This window comes from Colobus angolensis, unplaced genomic scaffold, assembly GCF_000951035.1.
Source record: "Colobus angolensis palliatus isolate OR3802 unplaced genomic scaffold, Cang.pa_1.0 Scaffold271, whole genome shotgun sequence".
NCBI lineage: Eukaryota > Metazoa > Chordata > Mammalia > Primates > Cercopithecidae > Colobus > Colobus angolensis.
The window spans coordinates 2,224,516-2,246,911 of NW_012115944.1; the positions used below are offsets into that span (position 1 = coordinate 2,224,516).

Consider the following 22,396-nt stretch of genomic DNA (forward strand, 5'->3'; position numbering starts at 1 on the left):
TTATGAACTTGAAACTAGGCCATGAGGGCTGCAGGAATAGCAGTGAATGTGGACGCCTATGTGGCAAGCACATCAGGGACCGGCCTGGTTGCCACCCCTGGTGCCCAAGACCCCCTTTGCAATGGAGTCCCTGCACCTCTGTGCCTACATGGGGCTGTTTCTAGAAAGAGCTTCTTGCACAAACACATCTGCCCGAGGTTGCTCTGCCACACTCCCTTTTTATTAGAACTCATTTTCAAGACTGCTTCTGCCTCAGGTACTTCATGTTCTAGGCAGCTGGTACTGCAACTCTGTCGTCATGAGCTGGATTTACTGTGCTCAGCTATGCGTGGGGGTGGGGTGGGGACAGCAGGACCAGGAATTGAGTCTGACTAGATCAGGACTCCAGCAATTCAAATTGGGGAAGTCTGTAAGACTTTCCCTGTCAGGAAAGCCTCTTAACTACTCCTGGTCTGGGTTCTCTCAGGCTCACAAACTGTGCCTTTATGTCCAAGAACGTGATGAAAAGACAGGTTTCCTCATCGTTTCACATGGGATCAAACAAGACTCAGAAGTTACAGGGTATGAAATGCTATGTGGAGAGTTGATAAATACCACACTCACCAGAAAATATAAATCCACAGATTGCCGAATCCAAACATATTTTAACAAATAGAAAAATGAAAGGAAAATAGCACAGACACAGGTTAGATTGCATATAGCTGGTAAAATTCTCCAATTATTAAAATAGAAACATTTCATTAAGTAACTTGCATAAATCAGAATAATCTAAGTAAAAGAATATTCTCAAATGTATAACCCAGTTTTCCAATCTGCTATTACCACAAGCATGAATATAAGCATTAGGTCAGTACCAGAACCAAGCAAAAGTCTAAGAGCCAGTATCTTATATTTAGACCCCGTGGAGGTAGCTCCTTGTGACATTTTCATGTCATCACACTGTTGATTCTATGCAAAGGGCTAAAGATGTGAGAAGCAGCCTCTAGTCAACATTTTTAATATGGTAAAAACAATAATATAATTTAAATTTATAGTCAGAGCAGTCATTTTTAAGGAGAGTAGGATGTAAAAGTTCCAGCTTATCTAGTCTATGCATTTAAGAGGGAAAAAAATTAAGCTTCATGAATTACCTCACAATTTTGGAATACTTACTAAATCAGACAAACCCTAGGCAGCAGATACGCTATCTACAGAGAGAGGGATTTGCTAGGCAAGTCAACTTTGTATTATTTAGGGAAAATGCTTCTCAAAACACTTTAGGAGCACCCTCTGCGCTACAAAATCAATCATCTAATTATAAGTAATTCTGACTTTGTGAGTAAAGCAGGTAGATTCAGCCTGCTCCACATACTGCTGTTTATGACCGGAAGGATCTTAATGATTCCATTCGAGGATCATTTTATTGCTCGGATGAGTCTGCCCTGCTTGTCTGAGTCAGTGATGCTTTCTGGGTAATCAATTCCATGTGTACCACCACCAGCACTGAGGTCAAAGACACTGTCACAGCTGAGCTGGGTTGAGAACTCATAGGCCGCTGGGGATGAGACTAGGAAATCATTCCCTGAAACGCTCTGGTCCAGGAGCACTTACACAGAAGCTCACTCAACATCCAGGGGCCACTACACATCAAACCTGCTTCTCAAAGGCTGGAGGGAGAGGCTGGTGCCCCAGGATTGATTTAGTAAATTCATATATAGCCCCTTACCCTTCTTTGCCAATTTCTCCAACCTTCAGGGCTTCAACAAGAGGCTCTTTACCTAGTTTGGTCAAATTCATTTTGGTCTCGAGAGTCATCAGAAAGGACCCATTGTAGGACATTTCCAAATCAATCCAGAGTCCTGGAGAAATGGTGAAAAAACAGAAGGTTTTTTTCCCCCAAAAAAACACATGATTATAAATGACAGTATAAAAACTTACATTTAAAAATATCTAAGTAGGCACCGTATTGAAAGTCCATGTATCGTCTGTCTACTAATCTAGGTGAGAAGAGGACTGAGCGCGCACTATGCCATCGACACACATGAGAAAAGGTCATGGAATAGATCGAGCCCCTGGTAAACAGCCAGTATCTCAGAACCCATTAACACGGTCCTGGGGAATTCAGTGCACAAGTCAGCACTGAAAGGGTCCCATGCTCTGGCTTCTAAAATCTCCTTGTATTTAGTAAGAAGATATATGCCCAGCAGAAGAAAATGGCTTGACCCAGGGCAAAGCCAGGACAAGGCATGCTGATGTCCAGCCAGTTATGAGGCAGAAGGGAAGTGCTAAGACTTCGCTGTAAGCTGGGTTATTCTTTAAAAATACATGTAAGAACCACTCTTTCTTAAAATTCTCCAGTATTGGGAGTGGGACATAGAAATTGGCTCAGATTTAACAGGAAGAGTGACAAATGGGAACCAAAGAATTAACTTTCAATTCCCAGGATTATCCAGATACAATTGGGTAATCACTCTGTACCTTAAGCTAAAAATCAGCTCCTTAGGAAAGATATTATGCCAATGAGATCATATCTAAAAGGCTTGTAGCTTCATGGAATTTTACTGGGATGGCTGCTGATCAACGGTTTAAAATGCAAACAGGGTTTATCTCATGACCCTCTTCTACTTGAGGATTCTATGATTTGTCAAGTATTTTTCTGTGATTTTTCAGACTCAGGGCTCCAGAAGACCTCATGGACTTTCTATCAAAATGTGATCCTTTAAGTGGGTGTTTAAATGTTAATAAACTTTTATAGATCCTCACATGACAAATGACAACATCTAAAAGGAAATTAATCTAAAACCACTGTTCACATACAGTGTTGTTTTCAAGCTATTACAGTAAACAGCCCATCCCCTACACAGCCACCACTTCAGATAAAAGCACTGCTTAACCCCAACCAGCACTAACGGCGTCATTCCTCACTGAAGGCAGGATGATTTCCATTTTGTGTTCAACAAATTCTTTTTACCATAATTGAAGGTAATTATTTTCCATGAATGACCTGGTTTAATTAAGTGATATGGAGATCAACTGTGATTATCTTCTTTGCAGCAACACTCACAAAACTGCTGTATTTCTTGTTTACATTAAGCAGTTAAAAAGAATTAAGTAGCTTGCTCTTCAAAGAACTATTGCTGGAAATAAAGGGTATATCTGCTTTAATAAAGAAATTTTGTTTTTAAGCACTTCAGGAGAAAGGGGATTACAGCAAAAGGCTAATATTAATAGATTTAAACTCAATGTAAAAAAAGATATTTATTGTTGTACAGTATTTCCAGCTTTGAGAATTAATAGATTCAAACTACCTAGTTACTATATACATCCAAACATAATAGTTTCTTTTGAAAATTCTGGTCAAGTTTCCAATAAATATTAATAGTATGCGTTGCCTTTGCAAACTGACATATTAAAGACACCAGAATTATACTTCTTACAAAATGGAAAGTTTTGCTAGTCTGTTTTTTAAATGAAGAGATATGGATTTAGGCTTAGTAAACTGCTGGCTCATGCCCCAGTCACAGGGACATTCCACCCAATGATGTGTGGTTCAGTGTCCCTGCCAGGAGCTGGGGGGCTGAAGGAAGGCCCAGGGAAGAGCAAGGAGCCCAGTCACATAGATTGGGGCTTATGTTTCACTGGAAGTTTCTTCACTTCTGTGGCATCAGTCCCCTTGTCTGCACCAAGGAGACCTATACTGCCTCTTCCAGGGAGGGCTGTGTACACCCTGGCAGCTGGCACAGTCTGACCAGGTAGCCTCCCTTTTTCTGCCTTCACCAGCCCACCCTTACTTCTTGCTCCAGTCTCCCTTGCTGCTGTTGCCAGGGAAGAGACTATACTGGGCAGCCACGGAGCCTGATATTTGAGGATGAGACTTGGGCATCTGACTGAGCCTCTGCCTGGCGGAGTGGTCTGTTTTAAACACTGAATATGCCTCATGAGACCCACCCACAGGGCCCTGCTCAGCCCTGGCACTCATAAAAATATGAAGAAGTCAAGAATGCTTTAAGAACTTTCTTCTTCCCCGAGATGGGGTCTCACTCTCACCCAGGCTGGGTGCGTGCCACCTGGTAAGATCTTGGCTCACTGCAACCTCCGCCTCCCAGGCTCAAGTGATCCTCCCACCACAGCCTCCTGAGTAGCTGGGACCACAGGGATGCACCACCATGCCTGGCTAATATATATATATATATATATATTTTATTTTTGGTAGAGATGGGGTTTTGCCACGTTGCCCAGGCTGATTTCAAACTCCTGAGCTCAAGTGATCCGCCTGCCTTGGCCTCCCAAAGTGCTGGGATTACTTTGGGAGGTGTGAGCCACTGCACCTGGCCTGGGAATGGTTTAAGAACTTTTAAAAGCAGACATGATTGGTAAATAAATATTCCAACAAATGACTCTAATATGAGGTGCTTGCATTCCGATGAGGGTAAGAAGACTATTTTAGCATTAAGTGTAAGAAAAATTTGCTTTCGTAACAATGATTCAGCAGGCAGAACTTGACCTGAAAACCTGGAGACACGGGCAACTCCCAAAACTTGGAGCAAAGACCAACTGGTTATGTGACGGGTGAGTCAGGAGGCCCCTGCCTTGCAAGACTGAAAGATGAAATTAACAGTTACTAGAAAGGTTGTCTCCCCCTGGGGACTAACATAGCAACAATGAGCACACGGGGACACACTCGACCCCATGAGCAGCATCTCCCACTGTAACCCAGCTAAATGCTACTTAACCTAGAGCAATGCAGTTACACGGCCCTTTCTTTTGTACTCTTGACAAATGGTAAGACTTAGCTATAGGCATTTCACTGAAAATACTTTCTATAACCATGTGTCCTGGCTGGTGCTCAAGAACAAAACCAGAAATTGAGGAGCGGGACAATTTTTGATGCCTTTAAATAGGAGTAAGGCAGGCAGTCCTGAGAGGTTCTCTGGCAAAGGGGGCGGGAGGCACGCATACGAAGGGTCTCTTCCACATCGTGTTGAGAGGTTGTCCAGTGGTAACCAGTGGCACCCAATTATTAACGAGCCCCTATAAAACTGGCACTTCAGGCTGGGTACAATGGCTCCTGCCTGTAATCCCAGCACTTTGGGAGGCTGAGGCAGGCGGATCACCTGAGGCCAGGAGTTCAAGACCAGCCTGGCCATCATGGTGAAACCTTGTCTCTACTAAAACTACACAAATTAGCAAGGCATGGTGGTGCGCACCTGTAGTCCCAACTGCTAGAGACGCTGAGGCCCGAGAATGGCTTGAGCCTGGGAGGTGGAGGTGCAGTGAGCCACAATCGCTGTACTGCACTCTAGCCTCTGTCCCATAAGAAGAAAAACAAAACAAAACAAAAAAAACCCTGGCACTTCATGCAGCAACACGAGTGACAATGAAATAAGACTTAGTCTGTGTACAAGCACCTGGAAGGAGCTCAGATGCTGTTTTTCCACTCTTCAGTTTCATGGGGGCAGGATCAATTACCACCACCACCGCTATGCAGAGACACTGTGGCAAAAATTACAGCTTATTCTTAATGTACGATATCAGAGCCAAAAGCACTGAGATGAACCCCTGCCCTCAGGAAGTGTATGTCTGAAGGAAAATCAAAGTGGCCTAGGCCAGCTGGTGCAGCTCAGACCATGATACCAGATGATATCATAAAATGCCTTTGCATTCGTCCCCACAGACAAGCAGTGGCCACAACTACAAGACGCTCTTCTGCCCTCGGCCTGGTTTTCTAGTTAACAGACCCCATGGCCTCAGTCCTCCTATGGCCAGGTGAATCTAATAATCTCACACAGCGGTTCACTGTTTTATTACTATTTAGACATCTGTCTCACTGGAGTAGGCTTGACAGGGCACCTGCTGCTTGGGAGTAGTTAAGGGAACCAAAACCCTGCACACCCGAGTTTGGTTCTCACATTATTTTCTCCTCCATTTCCTTCTACCTGTAACTATTAATAGCTGATTTCACTATGAAAGTCAATATTCGGCATCCAAAGAACAAAACTTCTTAAAATGGAACATTTGATAACATATTATCAAGAACAGACGTTGGAGTTACTCAGCTCTGGGAAGAACACACCAGTGACTGTTGTGCTCCTGGCAAAGAGACCAGCGCCATATCGCTCATTCAGATACTACAGAAAATTAGCAGTTCCTTGTGTGTGGATGTGTCTTTGATGACAGACATCAGTTTTAGCTTTATCTACCTGTAACTGTCCTCTGAAATAGAGCTCCACCCCTTCAAGGTTGACAAGCTGCAAATCAGGGTCCCCTGTCCCCTACCCGACCCATGTTCCACAAGAGGTATGATTTCCCCTTCCCACACTAAGCCCTTCCCACACTAAGTGTTTTTCTTCCCACAGCACGAGCTGGTCGGAGCCACTCCTATCAGCCCCATGCACTAGAGTATAGCCCTGCCTTGGTGCTCAGGCCCAGGCAGCCCCAGTGGCTGTAGCTGCCCTCTAATGTCGCTCTTGAAGCAGGTGTGGCAGGAGGAGTGGGCACGTCATGACTGGCTCTGGCTCCAGTTTTCTGTTATTACTCAGGTGGCAAAGTAGCATCAGTCCCAACGCTGGATGTGAAGGCACCAGGCACATAGGTAGTGGATCCTAGTAGGATCCAGTCTGGAACACTGGACGTGAAGGCACCAGGCACAGAGGTTAAGGTCTGGAACATCAGTCCAGATGACGAAGGGCAACTCTGGAGACAGACAAGGTTTCTATTTCTGTGGGACATGGTAATATTTCCATAGAATCTGAGATATTCAGTCTAAATTTGGGCTGTTATTTGGGTATCCTGAAACAAGGCAAAACCCAATAGGGTCCTCTGTCTATGTGGACACTCTGGCTATTTTCAGTTTTAGATTCATGCTGCAAACATCCCGAAGACTAAATGAATTCATCTAAGCCTGAGGGGTTGTGGTCTGCATCCTTGGCTCATTCTGACCCTGCTGACACACCTATGGGCACCTGTTCTGAAACCGCTGGTCTCAGGCACAGAAGATAAAAACCTACTGACAGAAGCAGCCCCCCCTCCACCCAGCCTCTTCAGGATGATTTTATTAATACTAACAAAGTGGCCGGAGGGCAGCAGCTAATGCTGATGCTTACTGTGCCACGTGCTCCGAGTGCTTTACATGTAACACTGCATCTCTACCACACCCGAACGAGGCGGGCAGCACTGCCACCAGCACTTGAAAGATGAGGAAACTGAGGTATAGAGTGGTTAGTGGCTTCCCCACAGTTGTACCGCTGAATGGTGTATGAGCAGGACCCAAAACACAGGTGACCTGGCTGTAGAGCCAGCGCTCACGGGCAGCCTTTGACCGGGCCTAGACTCCATGGAACAGGCTGGAAGTGTGAGGCTGCTGCTGAACTGGGCAAGTCACACCTCTCTGGGCTTTGGCTCATACAAACATGGCAGGGTGGGGTGGGGCAAAGCTGACTGCCCTTTCAAGTCTGCCCAGTTCTTCAAGGGTTTTGAAAATGAGCCAAGTTTTCTAAATTTTTAGCCGTAAGAAAAAAGATTTGGAGAGCATACACCAAACATGTACTGAAAAGGCAACCCTGGTTCTCTCTGAATGGCGGGATGACGGGTAATATTTTCCTTTTGGCCTTTCCTGAATATTTCCATTTTTCCCACAATGAGTATTTGTTGAATGAATGAACAAACATTACCCTAAGGGAGTTAACAAAATAACTGGAAAGAGTTTGGCTGAGTGGCAGGCCCTGGAGGCGGCAGCCCAGGGTAGGGAAGAAGGCTGGGTAGAGGAGGCCAGTCTGGTGGGGGAAGGATAACATACACAGGTTTCTGGTCTTTGCTGTGTGGCCTAAAGGAAAGAAAGGAAATCCATATACATCCCGAAGGTAGAGGGGCTAGTTCCAGAGTGTGTGTGGAGTGAGGAGGCATCAGAGCTGAGGCAGGAGGAGCACAGTCAGTTTCTAAGGGACAGAGCTTGTCTATCGTCCAGCCATCTGCCTTTAGTGGGAAGTGAGGCTGCTCTGGAAAAGGTGGTCATTTAAACTCATTCACTTCACTTGAGACAGGTTGTGTGTGTTGGAACAGGGACAAGCCAACATGGCCATCATGTGCTATTTCATTCAGAAGAACCACAGACTTTACTTCTCACAGCAGCAAGGCCATGAAAGCTAAGAATGCTGTTTTTTTTGTGTGTTTTGTTTTGTTTTGTTTTGTTTTTCCTGTTTATCCTAGTAGGATCTGCCAGCTTTGATCTGTAGGATGGTCAACTGGACACTATGACCACCTCCATGCTAAATGCCCTAAGAGCAGCATCCAGGCAGCCATGATAATAACAATTCTTAGTTGGCACTCATAGAGCTCCTGCTTGCTCCAGATGCTGTTCTAGTGCCTTTTTTGTATTGATTCATTTAATCCTCACGACCAGGTTATGGAGTAGGTGCTGTAAGAATCCCTATTTGAGCTGGACGCAGTGGCTCATGCCTGTAATCCCAGCACTTTGAGAGGCTGAGGTGGGTGGATCAGCTGAAGTCAGGAGTTCAAGACCAGCCTGGCCAACCTGGAGAAACCCCCTCTCTACTAAAAATATAAAAATTAGCCAGTCATGGTGGTAGGTGCCTGTAATCCCAGCTACTTGGGAGGCTGAGACAGGAGAATCGCTTCAACCCAGGAGATGGAGGTTGCAGTGAGTCAAGATTGTGCCATGGCACTCCAGCCTGGAGGACAAGAGTGAAACTCCATCTCAAAAAAAACAAAAAAAAGAATCCCTATTTGAGAGATGAGGAAGTGAAGAAGTTCAGGGGCTTGCTTGAGGCCATGGTGCTGTGGACCAGGCAGTCAGGGGTCCAGAGCTGGTGCTCAAAACCAGTGCTGCCTCTTGCCTCAATAAGAGCATCCCTAGGACGGGATAATCCAACCAGCTGTGGCCAAAATATCCCTTCTGAGCATGTGCCTCCAACAAACAAGCACAAGCCAGGAAATATTTTTAAAAAGAACGTGAGGGGATCCCATAGGAGGTGGCGCTCCTTAGAGCTGTGAAGGCCTCCTTCACCTGGGTCGCATTTCCCTGGAAGGTGAGCTCTGCTTTTCAGAGTCAGTTTGCTTGTCACCCAGATTCAAATTTCACTAAAAGGAAAGATTCCCCCTTAGAGCACCGGAATCCAAAATGCTGATTTCTTTCATGGTCATTTCTGTTTTTTTATCATACATGCATCATTTGTGGACTTGGAAAAACCTGATTTGACCAAACTTTGAAAACCCTTCCGGCTTTATGTCTTTATTGTTTCTCTAATACCATTTTCTCCCTTGTTACACAAGCAGGCAAATCTCTAAAAACATACCCTGAAAGGAGTTAAACAGCCTCAAATGGATTAAAAACTGGCAAAGCTTTGACCTATATAGTGAAATCTCTCACCACAGCTCCTGCTCTAGAAGAACAGTTAAGCTTGACACTTAGGTGTTTGGTGAATTTCACTCAAAGCCTGACCAAGCTGCCCTGAGGGGCTGCAGAGTTCAAAGCCACAGGGGCCCGGTTGTGGCCCTGCTCCCCTCTCCTTGGAACTTTCTACAAATTCAGCAAAGGCAGTCCTGAGATAAGAGGCTGCTAACACATTAGAAAAAAAAAAATGCACACTTATTATTCACTTTCTTTAAGCCTCTCATGAGGTTTGTGTTAGCTGATCATTCACCAGCTTGTTATACATTTCTAAAGAGGCAAAGAGCAAAAAGGAATAGAGAGGCCACCTGAGTTACAGGAAGAAAGGTAGCAGTTGTACACTGACGGAGTGAAGATGCTAGCTAGCTATGCAGTGAACACATCCATGATTTTTTTTTTTTTTTTTGAGACAGAGTCTCGCTCTGATGCCCAGGCCTCAGACTCCCAAGTAGCTGGGATTACAGGCCAGGATGATGCTAGGGCCCGAGGTTACATCTTCGTCTTATTTCTAAAGCTCTGTTATTCTCTTTCTTTCTTTTTTTTAAGACAGAGTCTCGCTCTGTTACCCAGGATGGAGTGCAGGGGCACAATCTCGGCTCATTGCAACCTCTGCCTCCTGAGTTCAAGCTATTCTTGTGCCTTAGCCTCCTAAGTCGCTGGGATTACAGGCACGTACCACCATGCCCGGCTGACTTTTGTATTTTCAGTAGAGACGGGGTTTCACTATGTTGGCCAGGCTGGTCTCGAACTCCTGGCCTCAAGTGATCCACCTGCCTCGGCCTTTCAAAGTGCTAGGATTGCAGGCATGAGCCACCGCACTCAGCCAATGCATCTTTTACAATTTTGCATGGGGTTAAAAACACTCTAGTTAAGCCATTTGCCAAGAATTGAAATGTTTTCTACTTTTACTTTCAGTGAACCAGAAATTACCAAACCTAGACACACCCAGATTCATCAAGATGTAGACATAATTGAGGCGTTACAGGTGAGCTCAACATGCAAGAATTAGGCGGACTTCTCTGGATGTGCAAATACTACCCTGTTCTATCTTTCTGAAATTGACATAATGCTAAAAACCTGGATGGGTTGTAAATATTGCTGGAGAGATATGCTAGAGTTGCTAACTATAGTGCTAGAAAAATCTCTTCATATTTACATCAAATACAACAGCAGAAAAACTGATTTCACTAAACACAATTCAAGAACCATCTGATACAGCCAGAGAGAAAAGTAGCTTCCATACTCTACAAATTTTATAAAACGTTTACTTCAAAACAACTATCACTCTCTTGAAAAGCTATAATTATTTTTTCTCCTATCTTGTTCCTAAGCCATTTTAGGAAAAATGTAAAAATGGCTGAAGTGGAAAGAGACTTACTTGTCAAGGGAGGCTACAGTAAAAACGTCAGTGAGAAATCTCTCTGCATGCTAATGAGCTATTCTGGCCTACCTGGCTCATTCCTTTTTCACCAAACTCCTGTGTACTAAATTTTCCCTGTCAAGATCCTTTTAAAACTATATTTATGGTTTATGTGACATAAGAGATACAAATCTTCACATCATCATCATCATTTTACGCAAACTCTCTACAATCTGATCAGCTCTTTAACCCCTGACTCACAAAAGCAGACATAAATAATGTGTTAGTGACATGTTTAAAAACTCAAATCTGAGAACTTTCCTCCAGCAGGGAGCCCTACTCTCAAAATATTGCCTTTGAATATACTGTATGTCTTCATTTCTCAAACATGTACTGAGCACCTACTAGAAGTAACAAGGAACGTAAAGACAGAAGACAAGAAACTCAAAAAATCTGGAACCTACAAGTCAGGGGAGGTAAAGATGTGAACACAAGTGAGGAGAGGCAGCTCCTGGCAAGGGGCTGGGGCTGGGGCTGGGGCAGCTGCACCTGTGAGGGCCATGAGAGGTGAGTGGAACTGAAATCCAGCCACTGCCTCAAGCCCTGGCAAGGGCTGCAACCCCCACAAAAGCACAGGCCCCATCAGCTGGCATGTGGGCATCATTGGGCTGGAGGAGACCCTATAATAACCAAGAGACTAGAAGACTTAGGACGGGAGCTTAGATCTATTCCAAATCTTTTTTTTTTTTGAGAGAGAGTCTCACTTTTGTCACCCAGGCTGGAGTCCAGTGGCACGATCTCGGCTCACTGCAACCTCCATTTCCTGGGTTCAAGTGATTCTCCTGCCTCAGCCTCCTGGGTAGCTGGGATTACAGGCACCTGCCACCACGCCCGGCTAATTTTTGTACTTTTTTAGTAGAAATGGTGTTTCACCATGTTGGCCAGGCTGGCCTCGAATTCCTGACCTCAGGTGATCATCCTGCCTTGGCCTCCCAAAATGCTGGGATTACAGGCATGAGCCACCATGCCCGGCCCCAAATCAGTTTTAAGGCCATGACTGGTAAGAATAAAAAGACACTCAACATGAAACAGATGATTTAAAAAGTCCTCAACACCCTCCAAACACAAATGGTACTGAATCTGCAGCAAAGGATATATTTTAACACTCATAGAATGGTCAGTTCGGAGTTACCTTGGTGATCAACATAAGGCTTGAAGGCCTGGAGGATTTTTGGCACAGCCACGCCCATGTCAAGTTCGGTCAGAGTGAGTTCATTCATGAAGTAGGGGAGCTAGAGGAAACAAGCAAACAATGAGTGAGACCCATAAGCAACCTACAAAACATGCTGTTGGAAGTCAACATGCTTCCGGAGAGGATGGTGGCCAAGGTTTTGGGACATATCATTTATGTAACAAAAACGTAACGTGCACACATCATATACTAGGCTTCATAGTTCAGACACAGCCATGAAGAGGTCAGGCCAGGGCCTGGCTCTCACAGGTTTATAATAGAAAGGCAGAAACAGGTAAATATGTAGACAGTATACTTCCAGAGTGATTAGTGCTACAAAGAACATCAAGCAGGTAATGGGCAGAGGGAACATGGGGGTGGCTGTTTTGGCTGAGGAGGTCAGGGACAGCTTCCCTGAGGAGTGGCATTTGAGCAGAGACCACCTATGGAGAAGAAGCCAGTCATGCTTGTTAACAATACCCTACATTTGCTGACGTATGGGAAAACAGACCTCTCTCAGACTCTCGGTGGGGAGTAAGAAACTGCTACCACAAGGCCAGGTACAGTGGCTCATGTCTGTAATCCCAGCACTTTGGAAGGCCAAGGTGGACAGATCACTTGAGGTCAGGAGTTCAAGACCAGCCTGGCCAACATGGTGAAACCCTGTCTCTACCAAAAAATACAAAAATCAGCCAGGCGTGGTGACATGCACTTGTAGTCCCAGCTACTCAGAGAGGTTGAGGTGGGAGATCACTTGAACCTGAGGGCGGAGGTTGCACCACTGCACTCTAGCCTGCACAGCAGAGCGAGACTCTGTGTCAAAAGAAAGAAAGAAAAGAAATTGCTACATTTCCGATAGGCAAACTTACACGTGTATGAAAATCCTTGAAAAACAGCACATCCTGGCCGAGCGTGGTGGCTCACGCCTGTAATCCCAGCACTTTGGGAGGCCGAGGCGGGTGGATCATGAGGTCAGGAAATTGAGACCATCCTGGCTAACACGATGAAATCCCGTCTCTACTAAAAATACAAAAAATTAGCCGGGTGTGGTGGCACACACCTGTAGTCCCAGCTACTCAGGAGGCCAAGGCAGGAGAATTGCTTGAACCTGAGAGGCAGAGGTTGCAGCGAGCTGAGATCGTGCCACTGTACTCCAGCCTGGGTGACAGAGCGAGACTCCGTCTCAAAAAAAAAAAAAAAGAAAAATAGCACATCCTTTGACCTCATGCTGGACATTTTCTGTTTGCCCTGCCAGATCTACACTCTACCCCCAGTGGTTGGTCGGTGTGAACTTTGCCAATGGTCTCCCTTACCCTCCAGCTTCTGGTTGGGCATGGCCAATGGGATACACCAATGGGCAGCGGATGGGGAGGCACGTGGAAAAGAGTGTTGTTGGGCATTTGTCCCCCCGATCTACTGAAGGCCACAGCTCCTGTAACACAGGCAGCCTCTCCACACAGCTGCCCTGCCCAAGTTCTGGAAACTGCTCCTTGCCTTTGCCGCTCCAGGGAGAGTAACAGCTCCCACTTCTGCTAGCTTGGAGTGTAGCACTCTCCCTATGGGTTTTTCTCCATCTGCCCACATCTTTATAAATATTTCCTTCAGCAAACTCGCCCCAGAGTTACTTATCTGAGTGTGCCATCTGCTTCCTGCTGGGACCCTGACTAATATGCCCAAATCTATCCGTAGGAATTTATTCTACAGGAAATAACGTAAGAATACTGGCATCATGCTTAAAAATTCCTACTTCATCTCAAGATTATAGAATTAATTCATCTATATTTTCTCTGCTTGCATTTGTGGATGTATATGTATTTCTTAAAAATATTTATTCCATTCATAATTTTAGTGTAAGATGTAAATTAGGGATCTAGCTTAATTTTTCCCCCAAACGGTTGGTCAGCAATATCAACCTATTTATTCAGCAACGAACACTTGCCCTACTAATCTGTTCCGCCACCTTGAAGTACTAAATTCCCACTGCACTGGAGTCTGTACCGAATTTCCACCAGTATCAAACTGCTTGACTACTTTAGCTTTCTAATACACTTTAGCTTTACAATATACTTTTAAATCTGGCAAGTCCCTCTCCTTTTTTTTCTCCCAGAATTCTCTTAGTTATTTTCATAAGTATTTTTCCAGTTGAATGTTACAATAGTTTTATAAAATGTAGAATAAAGTTCAGAGGTTTTTAAAAATTAAATGTAAACTAAATATTCCACATAAAACGAGGTAGCATCTCGTCAGGCATGGATTTAATACACCTGGATTTAATACGTAACTTGGCTGGACCTCTTCAGCTGTTTCTCTGCAGAGAAACATAAACTTTCACGATTCACCAATCAGAGAATGTAATCTGTGATAGAATGTAATCTGTGATTTTTTGTTGGGGGAAAGGGTTACGTTAAAGAGGTTATAATGTCTATGATGAACAAAATGTGAGTAGAGACAGTGTTCAAAGGTGTAGTTTTGAATTGGTGTTTGCTATATTTGGAAAACCTTTTTCCAAAGCATTAATGTTGTAAGTGGTGTTGGCCTCTCTATCAACCTACAAAATGCTACTTGGCCAAGAATGTAACCAAAGTCTTGCACACTTGCCCTGTCCTTTTTGTCCACTGTTGTCATTCAAATGCCGTGCTTCAGGGAGCATGCCAAGTTAGAGAGACTTCCAAGGGAGAGCCAGGGAATACTGTCACCTCCAGCAGCGTTTCTTTTCCTTTTTTTTGAAACAGGATTTTGCTCTGTCACTCGGGCTGGAGTGCAGTGGTGCAATCATGGCTCACTGCAGTCACAACCTCTTGGGGTGAAGCAATCCTCCTACCTCAGCCTTCTGAGTAGCTGAGACTATAGGTATGTGCCACTATCACGCTTGGATAATTTTTTTATTTTTTGTAGAGACAGGGTCTCACTATGTTGCCTAGTCTAGTCTCATACTGTGCTCAAGATTTCCTCCACTTCGGCCTCCTGAAGTGCTGGATTACAGGCATAAGCCACCATGCCTGGACATCCAACGGTGTTTCTATGGGAATGTCAGTCTGACACTGAGCCACAGAAGTGAGGGCAAGGCCAGCAAAGGGTTCTCCACATGTCAGGCCTTCCAGGGAAACCAGGGGATCGGGGAGATCTGTGTCACAGGGGAAAGCTCAGGCTCCTCTAGACACCACTGCCCTATGCCCATTTTGGCTCTTGACTGGCTATTAACCAATACCCACTCACTACTAGGCTTAAGGCTTAGTTCCTCCCAGGGGTACTTGGATATTCGGTGGCAATCAGTTCTTTTGGTAGGGGTGGTGACAGCTTCAGAATTTGGTAATGTCCTTCTGCTTTCCTGTTTCTTCTGCTACCAGGGGCTCCTCTGGTCTGCAGGCACTTCACAGTGCAGCAGATCAGGAGGGGGTGCAGGGCATGGATGAACACACTGCCCACCTCTAGCCTCTGGCACTGCTGTATCTAGGCCACACTTCTCCACTCTAACCTTTTAGTACTTCTGACCTCAAAAAACAAAAGGAAGTTTAAGTCTGTGAACTACAAACGCCTCCATGATAATCAACAGGAGAAAATGAAAACAGTCTTTCCCTCAACTTTCTCCAGGATGAGGGGGGCACCTTCACAAACAGGGCAGAGGCTCTGGGGACTTCCAGCTCAAGACAGAAGGGTGGGACCTCTCAAACCAGTTTGGTTTTCTTGTTGCTGTTGTTGTTTTTACCGATGGGAGTCTTGCTCTGTCACCCAGGCTGGAGTTTGGTGGTGCGATCATAGCTCAGAACTCCTGGGTTCAAGTCATCCTCTTGCCTCAGCAACCCAAGTTTCTGGGACCATAGGTGTGCACCAGCACTCCTGGCTCAAGTCGGTTTTGAAATGCTTGTAGCAGGGGAGCAGCATCCCATCTGGAGTTCAAGTACATCCTGCTTTCTTTTTGCACACTGCCAGGAACTGCAGCCCTCCTGCTCAGGGAAGGGCCCCTCTTGCTTAGGGAAGGGCTCGAGACAGACTCTGGGAAAAGAGCCGGGCCAGCCCTACCCATATGCCTTGACCTGGGAACTCAAGCCCTCCATCATTTCCAAAAACACAGAGAGGCTGAGTGAGCTCCAGATTGGCTACTGACACTGCATCTCCCAACACAGAGCGTAACTGCTACCTGTTGTCTCCTGCTATGGAACTGGCTAGCAGAAGCACGTTCAACCCTCAAACTACCTCAGGAACACAAACAGGCTGACACTTGTCAACAGAGCCCTCCCCCAAAATCTGCCTTGAAATCCACCCTTCTGGCTCAGAAGGCAGCCCCTCCTTCCTCTTTCTCAGGAGCTGGGGAAGAAGGGACACTGGCCCACAGACAGCAGCCAGAGCTTGATGAGGCAGGAAAAGCTCTGTTCTTTACCCAAAGGAACAACAGAAATCAACCTGAAACTCCTCTATGCCCATATTTTCCTTCTAATCTAGTTTATCGTAGTTCACAGTTTCTTAGTCTAGCGTCCTTGAACTTTCTGAGATAATGGGCAAAATTTTGTGTCAACGTGTTTTTCTAGTGAAAGGATCTCATAGATTTCTGCTTCTCAAAAATATCTCTGATCCATGCAACTTCAGAGCTACTGACTTAAGCTATTGACAGTGTTCGGTGAGGATTTGGGATCCAAAGTGACTCTTCCTTGGCTGGGTCTTCATTGGGTCAAAAACTTAATTTAAAAGAACCTCAAGATCCTCAATAAGGTCTCCTGGTTGGCAAATGAGTCATTTAATGACAGCCATACTTACACAGTTCAATCTCACTTCCAACTGGGCCTAGATTAGCACCAGAGTGTTTCTTCAGCAAAGAGAGCCCAAAATAAAGTACCATCTGGCCAAAAAGTAAGGGTCAAACACAGACACCCTTAAAGTGCAGTGCTAACTTTCCCAGCTTGAGAGGGAGCACAGCCTGGGAAAGAGGGCTTAAATAGTCTGGTATTTTCCTCAGTCAGTTTACTAAGAGGCCTTAAGTAGTCTAGTGTTTTCTTCAGTGAGTATACTAAGAGGCCTTAAGTAATCTGTATTTTCCTCAGAGGATATACCATGTGGCCTAGACTGCTATGGGGCTGGGTGGGCTCTGGATGTACAATTTAAGTTCTTTTCCAACATAAAAATAACAATTATATAAGACAAATTGGTTACAAGAGCTCATATTTTCCCAAACCAAATTCTGGATTATCACCTAGAGTGGATAACAACGAGGGCAATACAAGAAAACGAGTAAACATTAATGTTCACTAAGTCCCCAGTTAATTATAAGGTCAGTGTGTGGTCAAGGTCAGATGTGCTGTTTGAGAACTTACTACCCTCATATGTTATATGCTTAAACCAAGTTATTTTTCACTTAGGACATAAGGGTACAAAACTTCCAGAAATGAAGAAGTATAGAGGATTTGAAGCCTCTTGTGTGGAAAGTGATACCTTTATTTTGCTGAGTTTCATTTGGATCTTCTTAGACACCAGATCAGACCAGTATTTCTCTCCTAAGAAGTCCCAAAATATTCTTCCAAGCAAGGCATTCACCCAGGCTTCCTGTTCTTCCTCCTCAGAGGGTGGAGCCTCTGGCAACTGGCAAAAGAAAAGGGACCAAAATTAGCTAGAAAGCAACTGCAGAGTAAGACAGGTGCTTATTTTTATAAAGTCACTGAAGGTCCCTCCTTATAGAAACAGGAGATCACAGGAGTCATACTCCTTCCCTATAAATTACAAGTCACACATTATATTGGTGACTAGAAAAGGGGAGAAATGAAAGCTGCCATCACAGCTAAAACCTTCTCTTTGTCTGTTTTCTTTTTCTACCAGTCTTCCTGTATACCAGTTAATATTTCATACAATTAGCTTAGCCAAACCGCTCTGCCTCCAAATTAGCTTGGTATCAACATTATGCATCAGCGACATGTCTGATAAAATGCCTGTCCGTCTTTCTTCAAGCTAAGGCTTGGACGTGTAATTGTCAAGCTGGTGCTCACCCAGGCAGACACCACAGTTTCCCAATGGTCAGGACTCAAGTTCAGCCTGAACCCTGTGAGGTCAAAATACTCCCAGGATGCTTAAAAATACTGATGCCTGGATCCTACCCCCAGAGTCACTGATTTCAGTGAGCATCAGGAGTTTCAGACACTCCCTTGGTAATGTAATCAACAGGCAAGACAAAGAATCACAGATCTGGATTAGAGAGAGCTGCTCTCAAGGCTTCCATGAAACATTTACAGCTGTTCTCACCAATCTAGGCCCAGTGAAATACCCCGATCCTTACTTCCATTTGATACAATCCATCTGAAGCATCTGCTGTGGCCCATGTGTGAGGTGGGGGAGAGAGCAAATCTGAGTCTCTGATTTCCTCGGCTAATCATTAGACTATGCACTCCGGCCTGGAGGGGGTCAGGGATGGAGATAAAGAAGGGGTAAACAGCAGCACCCACAGACGGTGTTGTAAGGTTTATGTGGTTGGTGCAGGCACGGGCTGAGAACTCAGTAATGTAGCAGCTGTCCACTGACCACATGCCAGCCCTATGGGCACACTCCTGTCTCAGGTCCACTCATGTTTCACAATACCCTGGAAAGACAGGAACTTTACTTCCATTTTAGAAATGAGTGCAGCGCCTGACACAGAGTCCTGTTCTCCCGTCTATCTGCTCTGTCCTGTGTGTGGTGGTGGGGGTGGGGGAAGGGTAGCTGGCCCCCTGATATAGCAGACATTTTCCTGTGCTGAGGTCTCCAATTAGACTGTAGCCTTGCAGAAACAATGAGCTTTGGAAAGCAAAGATTAAGATCTAGAAACGCAGACTCTGAATTATTCCCCCTTTCCCCTCCCTCTATGGCGTCTATAAGTGCATCTGTTCTGCCCTCACGGGCTGGCTGCAGCTATAACACACACTAGACACTCTCATCACCTCCACGCTTTGTGTTTGTGTATTCATGCCAGTGCTATCCATTCTGGGCAGCTGTGACTGTGCCCACATTGCAGCTGTGTGCCTGGGTCAGTGGTATGGTGCACATGTTGTTGCTTGGGTGCGTGGATTTGAATCTGCAGATCCAATTGTTTGTGAGTACTCCCAAGGCCTACAGCACACAGCTCCATGCAATCATTCTGAAGCTTGGTGCTCACCAGTCACTGAGCTGTGCCTGAGTCAGCACACTGCTCATCCCAGCTCTCCGCTAGTCTTGCTGAGAGGTGAGGCCAGCTGGACTTCCTGGGTCGAGTGGGGACTTGGAGAAATTTTCTTACAAGAGGGTTGTAAAAAAGCACCAATCAGCACTCTGTAGCTAGCAAGAGGATTGTAAAATGCACCAATGAGCGCTCGGTAAAAACGCACCAATCAGTGCTCTGTAAAATGCACCAATCAGCACTCTGGTGTAAAACGCACCAATCAGCAGGATCCTAAAAGTAGCCAATCGCAGGGAGGATTGAAAAAGGGCATTCTGATAGGACAAAAACGGAACATAGGTGGGGACATAAAGGGAATAAAAGCTGGCCACCCCCAGCCAGCAGCCATGGCAACCCACTTGTGCCCCGTTCCAGGCGGTGGAAGCTTTGTCCTTTTGTTCTTCACAATAAACCTTGCTACTGCTCACTCTTTGGGTCTGTGCCACCTTTAAGAGCTGCAACACTCACCACTAAGGTCCATGGCTTCATTCTTCAAGTCAGTGAGACCACGAACCCACTGGCAGGAAACAGCTCAGCACACGCTTCCACAGCCTGTGCCCTCTCTTTCTGGGGGCCTAGGGTTCGCTTATATTTTTCAATCACATGTCACTGCATGACTTTATATTCTACAGGAGTCCTTCAAATTTGAGTTTTCAAAGGTCTCCCTTATGAACATTGGTGAGTCTCATTTAAAAAAAAAAAAAAGGTTTAAAAAAGAAGGCATGCTGGTCAGCCCATTTCAGAAGACATGGATCTGCCTCACTCTTCTTAATGGACACGGATTCTATCTGGGCTTTTCTAGTACTCTGACATTTTCTGTCTTTAACCAAGACATTTTCCATCACTAGGTCCTGGATGGAAGGGCAAGAGTCTGCAGCAGTGAATGCTTGGCCATGCCACAACTTGTACATGTTTTTTTGAATCCCTTTTCTCTCTGACTGAATAGTCCCTTCCCAGCCTCCAGGGTAACTCGTTCAGCTTTTCTGAGGTTACTGTCTTTGAATCCCATCCGATTATTTATACAGACTTCTGTATAAACATTCATCCAAGGGCAATGCCCACCTGGCCCCTCAGACAGTACTAAGTTGCCGCCCACGTAAGACACCACATGTCTTACTTTAGATTTGTAGGTTACACAAGAGAATAAGTTACTTTTTCCCTTCCCTAGAGGGAGCATCTACCCTTTATTAGCCTTTCTTTACAACCCTAGTTACTCACAGGGAAACAGTTTTAGCACAAAATAGCAAGAAACAAAGGCTATTTCACAATGTATGTCCAAGCCAATGGCATATGATGTGGTAAACAAATTGCTGAAATAACCGACAAGCAAGTTTTTTTTCCAACAGTTCCTTTTTCCAATGCAAGCCTCTCTCCACAGACTCACTGGGAACAAAGAAAAATTCCAGAGCAGAATATCAATAATGCATCAAAGAAGCTTCATGAGGGAAACCTGGATTCAACAGCCTGCTAGGAAGGCTCAACGAATGTCATAAAAATTTAAGAGCTTAAAGAATCAATGTGCATACATTTCCTAATATCACCATTTGGCTATAGGATGAAATGTGCGGAGGATATTCATTTCGCCATCTCAACTGTATATACACACTAGGAAATGGTAACTTTTCAAAAATGGCTTCCAAATAAGTGTAGAGAAAATTCAATGGTTTGAAGCTGAAGCAAGCCCATCAAAACTACGTAGCTCTTGGGATATACGTTATTTAAAACAACCTCTAAAACTAAAGTAGGACAGAGTTACTGAAGTCTGTGGTGTAACATTTCCTATTAAAAATGGCCAGGAGGCCAGCCCAGTTTTTCTGTTACAAAGAGTGTGTAGTGCTCTTTGGCCACACCCAGTGTACTGCGGGGGGGTGGGGGGGGTGTGGTTGCATAAGGGACAGTGTGGTCCAGGAGATGACACGGCGGAGGACCCTACCCCTGTGTTTCTTTGTTTCCCTTGATTAAAAAAAAAATGCATATGTATTATAGAAAACACCCATAATCCCGCTACTCAGATTTAAAACATTTTAAACATTATTTAAAACATTTTTACTATATTTTCTTTCAGTCTCTTTTCAGTGTATATAAACATTTAAGAATATAGAACTTTTAAAAAGCAAAATTAGGCCAGGCGTGGTGGCTCATGCCTGTAATCTCAGCACTTTGGGAGGCCGAGGCGGGCAAACCATGGAGTCAAGAGATTGAGACCATCCTGGCCAACATGGTGAAATCCCGTCTCTACCAAAAACACAAAAATTAGCTGGGCATGGTGGTGCATGCCTATAGTCCCAGCTACTCAGCAGGCTGAGACAGGAGGATCGCTTGAGCCCGGGAGGTAGAGGCTGCAGTGAGCCGAGACCATGCCACTGCACTCCACCCTGGCAACAGAGCAAGACTGTCTCAAAAAAAAAAAAAAAAAAAAGGCAAAATTAGATCTAGCTACATGGTTCTGTCTTCTTTTTTTTTTTTTTTTTGAGAAGGAATCTTGCTCTGTCGCCCAGGCTGGAGTGCAGTGGTGCGATCTTGGCTCACTGCAAGCTCCACCTCCCGGGTTCAAGGATTCTCCTCCCTCAGCCTCCCAAGTAGCTGGTATTACAGGCATTCACCACCATGCCCGGCTAATTTTTCGTATTTTTAGTAGAGACAGGGTTTCTCCATGGTAGTCAGGCTGGTCTCAAACTCCCAACCTCAGGTGATCCGCCTGCCTTGGCCTTCCAAAGTGCTGGGATTACAGGCGTGAGCCACCACGCCTGGCTGGTTTTTTCTTTTTCTTTTTTCAGTTTTACTTAGATGTAATTCACAGATTATACAATTCCTCCATCTAAAGAGCACCCTTCCATAGCTTCTGTGGAAAACAGTATTACGGTTCCTTAAACAATTGAAACAGAATTACCCTTAAGATGCACTAATTTCACTTCTGGCTATATACCCCAACAAACTGAAAGCAGGGTCTCAACACGAGATATGTGTACACTGATGTTCAGAGCAGCATCATTCAAAATAGCTAAAATGTGGAAGCAAGCCAAGCACCCACCGATGGAGGAATGGATAAGCAAAATGGGGTACACACACAATGGAGCATGATTCAGTCTCAAAAAGGAAGGTGATTCTGACTTATGCTACCACGTGGGTGAATCTTGAGGGCATTAGGCTAAGTGAAATAAGTCAGTCACAAAAAGACAAATACTGTATAATTCTACTTATATGAGGTACTTAGGATAGTCAAAATCCGAGAGACAGGGAGGGAATGGTTGTTGCCAGGGGCTGGGAGGA

At 45.0% G+C, this 22,396-nt stretch overlaps 1 protein-coding gene across 1 annotated transcript in view; it reads right to left on the reverse strand.

Moving 5' to 3' along the window:
- Positions 1–22,396, reverse strand: part of TEX2 (testis expressed 2) — an 81,850-nt gene that overhangs the window by 11,642 nt on the left and 47,812 nt on the right. Inside the window, exons 6-8 of the mRNA XM_011947996.1 lie at positions 17,401–17,547; positions 11,938–12,037; positions 1,706–1,838 (exon numbers count right to left, since the gene is read on the reverse strand). Of these exons, the coding sequence (XP_011803386.1) occupies positions 1,706–1,838; positions 11,938–12,037; positions 17,401–17,547 (380 nt within the window). The remainder of the gene's footprint in view (positions 1–1,705; positions 1,839–11,937; positions 12,038–17,400; positions 17,548–22,396) is intronic.